Source organism: Haematobia irritans, chromosome 3, assembly GCF_050003625.1.
Source record: "Haematobia irritans isolate KBUSLIRL chromosome 3, ASM5000362v1, whole genome shotgun sequence".
Lineage (NCBI taxonomy): Eukaryota > Metazoa > Arthropoda > Insecta > Diptera > Muscidae > Haematobia > Haematobia irritans.
In genome coordinates, this window is record NC_134399.1 from 202,824,251 (window position 1) to 202,834,511 (window position 10,261).

The window sequence follows — 10,261 nt, forward strand, 5'->3', positions numbered from 1 at the left end:
AGATATTTTTCCAGACACGCTGCCTCCATCGAGAATAAACAAACGGCTGATAGACGCTGCAATATGTAACTTGCTACGTGTAAATCAACATCATTCTTTTATCCCTGCCAGCATTTCAAAGTTCCATTTCATCCTCATCGCTACCACAGACTCGTAAATGTCACCACAACCATCGCGAACTGTGATGGGGGAAGCATATCAAAAAGTACAAAATGTACATGAAAGTATTTTGCCATCACTACTGTTAGAAGAGCCATTTTATTTTTTGTGAAACGCCAAGCGTTATATTTTATTTAAATAAAAACGAAAATAAAGTTCTGAAAACATAGATATTACGCTTAAAATTGTGAAAGGTATATGGTGAACAATTTTCGACTTTCCAAATAGAATAAAGTGATCGTTTTTCAAATATTTTTCCAGGCACGCTGTCTCCATCGAAAATAAACAAACTGACTGATAGACGCTGCAATATGTAACTTGCTACTTAAAACTCAGCATCATTCTTTTATTAATGCAAAAATGATGTTAAATGTGATGAGATAAACCGAAAAATGTTATATTTATAAGAAATTATAAATGTTTAATCAAATCAATAAACATCTACACAATCGTGTTTTACTTGACCACAATGATTCTTCTACAATTACCTTAAAATGCACTTTTTCTGATAGTTTGAAGGGGCTCTTATTGGCGTCGTTCTAAATTGATCTAAAAAGGCACCTAATAATTGCACTGATGAGAAACTTTTTGTAGTAACTTGGCGTGGTACAACTTCTCAATTGTGACGGCGCTTTTCCGACGAGTTTTTGATGTCGTATATGATTGTTTTCGACGTAGTGGGGATTCTCAGAAGCGCCCCCAAATTCAAAAAATGTTGGCAGGGAATATGAAGCAGAAAAATTAACTCACATGACGCGCAGTTTCTTTTTCCTAAAGATTTCGGCGAGACTTTACAGGAATATGTTTATTTTCATTTATAATTTTGATTATATAAGGAAAATTAATCGCGAAAATCAAGTGGTTTTCAACTCGAAAACCGAACATAGTACTCACCTTTACTAAGAATTTCCTTGTTATACTCTCTGAATGGGTTAATTTAAGTGCACAAATATACAACCCTGTTATAATGTTACAGCAACCCATTAAACAGCTGTTGATGTTTATTTCCCATAAATCGCTCGGTATTTGCGATAGTTCTTTGCTTTTTGTTGCCATCTCGTGTCAGGTTCACGCGTGGTGTTTTTGTTCTTTCGTTGTTTTCATTGTTTTTGTTATTCCTATAGCAGCCCTTAGTACGTGCATTACAGAGGAAAAAAACGAGTGAAATATGTTATTACCACGATTATTGCATAGGACCACAAAATCCTTGATAAACAATGGAAAGATCATAAAAACACCAACGTTTGTGCCGGTTTATCATAAATTCTATTCGACCAAAGCAAAAGAAAATGCGGACACTGTTAGTATCGGTGATGTAACCAAAGAAATTAAACAAGCACGGAATCCAGAATTGGTGCCTCAGAAATACAGTGAGTTTTCCATAAAATATTGAGCAAAATTATAAAGTGAAAATGCTCCATTTTCCAATTCTAGTTAAATATGCCGAAGATGGCACTATGGAGTTGACTCAATCAGCTTTACACCATTTACGTTGGATGCTGCAAAAAGATACATTGAAACAAGACATGTTTCTCTTGGGGCAACCAGGTGCTCTAAGGCGTCAATTGGCTATGCAATTTTTGGAGTTAACTCAAAGAGAATTGGAATATATAGCCTTGAGTAGAGATACCACGGAAAGTGATCTTAAACAACGTCGTGAAATTAAGAATAAAGCAGCCATATACTATGATCAAGTAAGTAGTACCACCGTTCGAAGAGGGAGCAAAATGACCTTTGAACACTCAGCACATATGCAGAGCTAATATTGTTTACATTTTGCAGTGTGCAGTGAGAGCAGCTGTTAATGGTCGTATTCTCATATTGGATGGCGTTGAGCATGCCGAACGTAATGTTTTGCCCATTTTAAATAATCTCTTGGAGAATCGTGAAATGCATTTGGAAAATGGAAAATTCCTAATGGCTCCTGAGAGATATGATAAGTTATTGGAGGTACGTAGCTTATGTATTTTATTGAATTTACTTTCTTACTAATGAGTTTATTTTCTTTAGACTTATTCCAAAGAAGAATTGGATTCGTGGGGCTTGTTAAGGGTATCTGAAGATTTTCGTGTTGTAGCTCTTGGTTGTCCTACACAAAAATATAAAGGTACTCCTTTGGATCCTCCTCTGAGATCACGTTTCCAATCCCGTAATGTTTCACATTTTTCATTTGAGGTAAGTAAGAAGCAAAAATATTCCAAGTCAACCATGGGCTTGTCTACCTACTAGATCGAAACAGTAGCTTTTGGAATTATTCTAGATTTAGGTTTTAAATAGACCTTTTTTGCTGTGAACATTAAATGGCCCACGAATTTAGACCATTTTAGTTTTGACTTTGCAATCCTTCATAGTTTTTAGCATAAGGAATTATTTGTGCAAAAGTCAGCACCATTTAAATTGACAGACCTAGAGCACGGTTGCCAATCGAGTCCACAATAATCTACAAAAATTTGAAAAAAATACCAAAAAACCACAAAAAAAAAAAAAATATTTCATTTTAGCCTGATACTGAAACAGGTATTTAATGATAATGATATGATATCAAATGATATCTTAATTTACAATTAATTATTATTCGCGCTTTATGGACAAAGTAGATTAAGGAACTTGATCAATAGAACCATTGAAAACAAAATGCCAGATACAAATCTATACACGCCTAGCCTGTACATGTTTCAGTTCGGGCGAATTAACTTTTCCACAGCCTTAAGTAAAGATCTGACTGGGATAGATAACTCAATTTTGGGAATTTTCCTCCTACAAATTGAATCATCTTTACTCCCACTGTGCTACAAATCCCTTATTTTGGAAAATTTTATAGAAAATTTTGTCAAAATTTTATTTCTATAGAAAATTATGTCAAAATTTTATTTCCATAGAAAATTTTGTCAAAATTTCATTTCTATAGAAAATTTTGTCAAAATTTTATTTCTATAGAAAATTTAGTCAAAATTTTATTTCTATAGAAAATTTTGTCAAAATTTTATTTCTATAGAAAATTTTGTCAAAATTTTATTTCTATAGAAAATTTTGTCAAAATTTTATTTCTATAGAAAATTTTGTCAAAATTTTATTTCTATAGAAAATTTTGTAAATTTTATTTTATAGAAAATTTTGTCAAAATTTTATTTTATAGAAGATTTTGTCAAAATTTTATTTGTATAGACAATTTTGTCAATATTTTATTTCTATAGAAAATTTTGTCAAAATTTTATTTCTATAGAAAATTTTGTCAAAATTTTATTTCTATAGAAAATTTTGTCAAAATTTTATTTCTATAGAAAATTTTGTCAAAATTTTATTTCTATAAATAATTTTGTCAAAATTTTATTTCTTATAAATTTGTATAAATATTATTTCCTATAAATTTTGTCTAAATATTATTTCTATAGAAAATTTTGTCAAAATTTTATTTCTATAGACAATTTTGTCAAAATTTTATTTTTATAGAAAATTTTGTCAAAATTTTATTTCTATAGAAAATTTTGTCAAAATTTTATTTCTATAAAAAATTCTGTCAAAATTTTATTTCTATAGAAAATTTTGTCAATATTTTATTTCTATAGGAAATTTTGTCAATATTTTATTTCTATAGAAAATTTTGTCAACATGTTATTTCTATAGACAATTTTGTCAAAATTTTATTTCTATAGAAAATTTTATTTCTATAGAAAATTTTGCCAAAATTTTATTTTTATAGAAAAATTTGTCAAAATTTTATTTCTGTAGTATTTTTTGTCAACATTTTATTTCTATAGAAAATTTTGTCAACATTTTATTTCTATAGAAAATTTTGTCACAATTTTATTTCTATAGAAAATTTTGTCAATATTTTATTTCTATAGAAAATTTTGTTAAAATGTTACTTCAATAAAAAAATTGTGAAGTGCCTCTTAGTTAACAGTAAAAAGATACTATTTTTGTAGATAAAGGTACCATTTGGTAGAACAAAAATAAAATAAATAAATAAACTGTGGCAACTGTGACCTAGAGGCAAGGCAGCGGATTTAGAAGAAGAAAATCCTGGCCAAGAAATTATTGAAACCCATCCCAATTTCCGTTGTATTGTTTTAGTCAATCGCTCTGGTTTTCCATTTTTGGGTATTGTTTTCATTGCTTCATTGGGTGATGTATTCAATTATAATAATGCAGATAGTCCCTCACCAAACTCGGAAATATTCCTGCTGCAACTACAGGGCCCTTCAGTACCCAAGAAAACCTTTGCTACTTTAGTTAATGACTTTTGAGAACTTCGTCAAATGGCCGATGGAGGGTTAGTCAATTATCCCAACTCAACGACCTACGAATTTAGACCATTCTAGTTTTGACTTCGCTTTGACTAAGCATGATTCGCTTTGACTAAGCATGATTTCAACTGACGTACCAAAATTTTCGCAATGATCAGTAAATAAGACTAACCCCCATTTTCATAAAGCTCCGTTAGTGTTCCGTTAACTAACCAACTTTTAAACCGTATTATAGACGAAGCTGTCATCTTGCCTTTATATTCCATAGGCCAGTTAAGAACTTAACTGACGAAAATTTTTCAGTTAAAGTTAATCGGAGAGAAAATATTTGCAATTTACTTTCTGTTAACTGGCAGTTAAAGCCTAACGGAGCTACATGAAAATGGCCCTAAATGTATCTTCTTGACCTACTTCTACAGTTCTCCAGAATAATTATTTTTTGTTTTCGTTTTCAGGAAATGTTAATAGATTTACGTACACAAGCACCAAATGTTCCCGTTGAAAATCTTAAGGCATTGCTCTCCTTTGGTTTAGCCATACAGTCAGCAGATTCCACAGCAAATTTACCAGATTTTCCTGTGGATAATTTACACTTAGTTGCCAAAATGATGGTAAGAAATTTTGGTAAAACATTTCTACAAGCAATTTCTAACTTCCTTTGATTCTTACAGAACACCAATCCGAATCTTTCAACATTTGATGCCCTCAATCGTATTTATCCCTATCGAACATCTTTGAAAAAAGAACAACAAGATCGTATTAGAAATCTATTGAAATCTTTCGATATTGATATGAAAACGACGAAAGCTGTGAAGAAAATTTCCAATCAAAAGCAAGATCAAGGCAACCTTATACAATTCCAAATTGATGATGTCACAGTTCATGTACCTGGGGGTAATCGTATGGGTGTGACACAAAAACAAAAAGAATTTGTTGACTTAGAACATCAACGCAATATCTTAGCTCAAATGATACAGGCCATTGCTGTGGGCGATGTATGTCTTTTGGGGCAAAAAGGTGTGGGAAAAAGTACCCTTACCCAACATTTAATGCAGCGTTTGCAACAATCTCTAGAGCCTATGGTTCTGTATGAGGATATGACTTCAAGAGATTTGATTCAACAAAGAATTACTACACAAGAGGGAGATACCGTATGGCGGGACTCACCACTGGTGAGAGCTGCTAAGACGGGATCTGTGGCCCTGCTAAATGGTATCAATCGTTTGCATAAAAGTTCTATTACCATACTTCAACGTTTAATTCATGACAGAGAGCTGCAGCTGTGCGATGGCACCACACTTTTAGGTGGTGAGCGTTATGAAGCTTTACTCCAACAGGGCTTCACGAAATTGGATTTGGCCGAAAAAGGCATCTCGAAAATTCATGATAGTTTCCGGATTATTGCATTGGCAGAACCACCAAATACCAACTCTCCCTCTCAAAACTGGTTAACACCCGAGATGATGAGTCTATTTCTGTTTTTGGAAGTACGACCTTTACACCAATCGGAGGAATTTACGATTATGAATAAACTGTATGGAAATATTGATGACAATATTCATAAAGTTATCGAATTGTCACATATTCTAAGGGAATCCAGTGATGCCACTTTGCAAAATCTTTCGGGAACTTTATCCACACGACAATTATTAAAAATAGCCCGAAGAATGTCTTCGTTTCCCACAGATGTTCATGAAATCATACAAAATACTTTTCTTATGAAATTTATGCCCGCATTGCCGAGAGCAGCTTTGGAAAATGCTATGCGTCAGGCAGGTATAGAACCAGAGACCTCCAGAGAGGCGGGAAGAAGGAAAATATCTGTGGAGAATAATATCTTGAAGATTGGTCAAACCGAAATGAAATTGGAAAAGGCCTCCGAAGAATCTAAAGTTCCCAGTACATTATTCTATGAAATGCCTCAGCATGTGGCCTTGCTGGAACGTCTGCTGCAAGATTTTCTTATTGGTGATCATTTGTTGTTGGTGGGCAATCAAGGTGTAGGCAAGAATAAATTGATCGATAAGCTTTTGCAGTTGATGAACAAGTCTAGAGAATATCTGCAGCTACATCGCGATACCACAGTGCATAGTTTGACCGTGCAATCGACACTAAAAGATGGACAAGTTGTTTACGAGGACAGTCCTTTGGTGAAAGCTGTAAAATCAGGCCATCTTCTTGTTATTGATGAAGCGGATAAAGCTCCGGTCAATGTCACTTGCATTTTACGGACCTTAGTCGAAAGTGGTGAAATGATGCTTTCTGATGGTCGCAAAATTGTTGCCCCTGGAGACAAGGCAGCTGCTCTGGAAGAAAATCCTGGCCAAGAAATCATTGAAACCCATCCCAATTTCCGTTGTATAGTTCTAGCCAATCGTCCTGGTTTTCCATTCTTGGGTAATGATTTCTTTGCTTCGTTGGGTGATGTCTTCAGTTGTCATGCTGTAGATAATCCCTCGCCAGACTCGGAAATATACCTGTTGCAACAATATGGCCCTTCTGTACCCAAGAAAACTTTGGCTACGTTAGTTAATGCCTTTGGAGAACTTCGTCAAATGGCCGATGAAGGTTTACTCAATTATCCCTACTCAACAAGAGAAGTGGTCAACATTGTTAAGCATTTGGAAAAATATCCCGACGAGAATATGTCCGAATTAGTGGGTAACGTATTGGATTTTGATAGATATCAGCCGGAAGCTTTGGAACAAGTTACACAAGTTTTGGCCAAACATGGTTTACCCATAGAGGCTTATGCTCGAAATGAATTGTATGCTCTGAGGAAGAAGAAGGAAATGCAAGCAGTAGTGAATCGTAAAAGTGGCCTTGGAGTTTCAGGGCCAAAATATGGTAAAGTTGATCCGAAAAATGAACCCCATGTAGGTGGTAACACTTGGGCTGGTGGTAGTGGTGGCCGTGATACAGCTGGTTTGGGTGGAAAAGGTGGGCCCTTTCGTCTAGATGCTGGTCATCAAGTACATCAGCTGTCCGATGAGGAGAAAAATGATATACCCGAAGAGGTGAAAAAGGCCGCCCGTGAAATGAATCGTAAAGCTTTTGAGGAAAAACTCAAGGAGATTCGTATGTCTGCTCATGATCATGCCCTGTATGCTCAATTCAGTGAACCCATTCGTAAGCAGGTGCAGCAGTTAAAAGCCATTTTGGATGCCATGCAGACAAAAAGCAAAGAGAGACAATGGCAAAAATATCAAACTCATGGTGAACTGGATGATACTCGCCTGATCGAAGGTATAACCGGTGAAAAGAATATCTATAGAAGGCGTGCTGAGGCCAATCCCTGGGCTGATCATATTCAAGAGAAACCCAACCGTTTGAAACTTGTGGTCGATGTTTCTGGCTCCATGTATCGCTTTAATGGTTACGATGGTCGTTTAGATCGTGAATTGGAAGCTGTCGTCATGGTTATGGAAGCTCTTGAGGGTTATGAAAAGAAAGTGGTTTACGATATAGTCGGCCATAGTGGTGAAGGCTATGAAATACCATTTGTTGTCAGTGGTAGCCCTCCGAAAACGGATAAAGAACGTTTCGAGACAATACGTATGATGCATGCTCATTCACAATTTTGCTGGTCAGGTGATAGCACTGTGAAAGCGGCCAAAGAGGCTGTTAACACGTTAGCTGAAGAGGACTATGATAATTCCATAGTAATTGTGTTGAGTGATGCGAATTTAAGTCGTTATGGTATTCAACCCAAAGATTTTGCCAAAGCTTTGATGAATGGTGAACCAAAGGTGAAGGGCCATGTGATATTCATTGGCAGTTTGGCCGAAGAGGCTGATATGTAAGTAGATAAAAAATTCTAGAAGTAGAAATCAAAAATCATAGATTTCTTTCAATTACAAAATTAATTGATCCAATTAAAAATTTAATTAGTACAATTAACTTGTACGATTGATTTTTGTTTGAATTAAAAAATTTGTTGAATCAATTACAACTTTTTTAAAATTCAATTAAAATTTTAATAGCAAAAATTTTGGTGATATTTTTTGTGTGTATCTAGTGATTTTGCTTGACCAGACCTCTGACTATAAATAAACCTCATGTCTGATACGTTCTAATCAGTTTTAGAATTTGTATCTCTCAAAGGACCTTTATAAATGTACACACAAAAAAATAGTTTTTTGTCTTCAATTACGAAATTAATTGGTCCAATTAATTTTTTTTATTGAAATTTCTTCAATCACAGAAATGATAGTATCAATTAAAAAATTAATTGAAAGTCAATTAAAAACTCAATTTTTCCAATTAAAAAAATTAATTCATACAATTAATTTTTGTGATTGATTTTTCTTCTTTCAATTAAAAATTTTTTGAATCAATTAAATTTTTATTTGAATATTTTTTAAAACTCAATTAAGAATTTAATTGGAAACATTTTCGTGATTTTTTTTCTGTGTAATGCGCCATTTGCTATATTCTTTTAGTAGCACAGAATGTGGCTCTTTCGACTTAAAAATTTTCCTAAGTCCGTAACGGAAAACTGAAAAGTCCGAAGTTCAAGAAACCTAACCCTCTAATGCCCCAATTTTTTTGCCAGCTGATTAAATTTTCAATGTTAACGACACAAAAGCAAGAGAACTAACCCCCATTTGCAGGAAGCTCCGTTAGTGCTACGTTAGCTAACGAACTTTTAAACCGTACATGTCTGTCTTCTTGTCTATATATTCCATATGCCAGTTAGGAACTTAACTGCTAAAAATTTTTCAGTTAAAGTTAACCGGAGAGAAGATATTTCGATTTTACTTTCTGTTAACTGGGAGTTAAGGTCTAACGGAGATACATGAAAATGACCTAAGCAAGAAAAATGTATACGGTAAAATTCAGCATATGCTGCAGAGCCTCTTGAATAGTTTCAAAAGAGTTTTCTTTTTATTTTGCCCATTTTTGTTGTCTTAAGGTGTGTTTTACTAAAAGCTTCCTTATTAAATGAAGCCCGCCTAAAGGCTTGGGCATTAGAGGGTTAATTTCACACTTTAAAAATTATGGTTGGATATTAAACTACCAATTTTTTGAGATACATATTTAGAAAAGGATGACATTAGAACTACATTTTTTTATTGCTACTTTCATTTTCCAGACTACGGGAATAATAAAGAAATTAGGGGACAAGTTGAAGAGTCTTTTAAAATCACAGAAATTCTTTTTTTTGGCAGTTGGAATTTGTTTTTCTTTTTTTTTTAATTTACCAATTTCTTGAATAATTGTCGTATAAATAGGGCTAATGAGAATGTGACACTCCCTTCGTACAATAATAATTTGATTTTATTTTTTCTTTACAGCATAAATTCACAAATGCCAGCCGGTCACAGTTATGTGTGTATGGATGTTTCAACTTTGCCTCAAATTTTGAAGCAGATTTTTACATCGTCTCTATTGTGATTGAAACGAAATGAAGTACCTATCAAAATTAGTTGTTAAGCGATCAAATAGTAAATTTTAGAAAAATTTTACAATGTTACTGAATGTTATCGACAATACAATTAATGTATCGTGTTTATTTTTTTATATTTAATAATATAATCAGTGATAAAAATAACGACGTATTTCACCAGTGATGCATTTATTATTTTTAATCCAAACTTCTAATAGAATAAAATTCAAAACAAATATATTTTTTTTTGTTTTCTTATATCTGTAGTATTGTTTATTTTTTGTAAATTTTTTTATTTACAAATAATAAATAGACTCTTACGCCTATTTTCATGAAGCTCCGTTAGTTCTACGTTAGCTAACGAACTTTTAAACCGTCCAATGGACATATCTGTCATCTTGCTTATATATTCCAGAACCCAATTATGAATTTAACTGCTTAAAATACACAAATTTTTTATTAAAAT

The 10,261-nt window shown here is 33.3% G+C and overlaps 1 protein-coding gene across 1 annotated transcript; it reads left to right on the top strand.

Moving 5' to 3' along the window:
• Window positions 1-1,185: 1,185 nt before the first annotated feature.
• On the top strand, window positions 1,186-10,033 carry c12.2 (von Willebrand factor A domain-containing protein c12.2). The gene is made up of 7 exons (XM_075302293.1): window positions 1,186-1,529; window positions 1,594-1,853; window positions 1,942-2,109; window positions 2,170-2,334; window positions 4,862-5,017; window positions 5,078-8,205; window positions 9,704-10,033. The coding sequence occupies exons 1-7, from the start codon at window positions 1,328-1,330 to the stop codon at window positions 9,801-9,803; spliced, it is 4,179 nt and encodes a 1,392-aa protein (XP_075158408.1). The 5' UTR covers window positions 1,186-1,327; the 3' UTR covers window positions 9,804-10,033.
• Window positions 10,034-10,261: the final 228 nt, after the last annotated feature.

What these genes read in the sequence shown, in the direction of transcription:
- c12.2 (XM_075302293.1), top strand. Translation starts at nt 1,328, where the DNA reads ATGTTATTACCACGATTATTGCATAGGACCACAAAATCCTTGATAAAC. An exon ending in CAGCCATATACTATGATCAA is followed by an intron (nt 1,854 to 1,941) that starts GTAAGTAGTACC and finishes TACATTTTGCAG; the next exon opens with TGTGCAGTGAGAGCAGCTGT. An exon ending in TTGGCCGAAGAGGCTGATAT is followed by an intron (nt 8,206 to 9,703) that starts GTAAGTAGATAA and finishes TTTTCTTTACAG; the next exon opens with CATAAATTCACAAATGCCAG.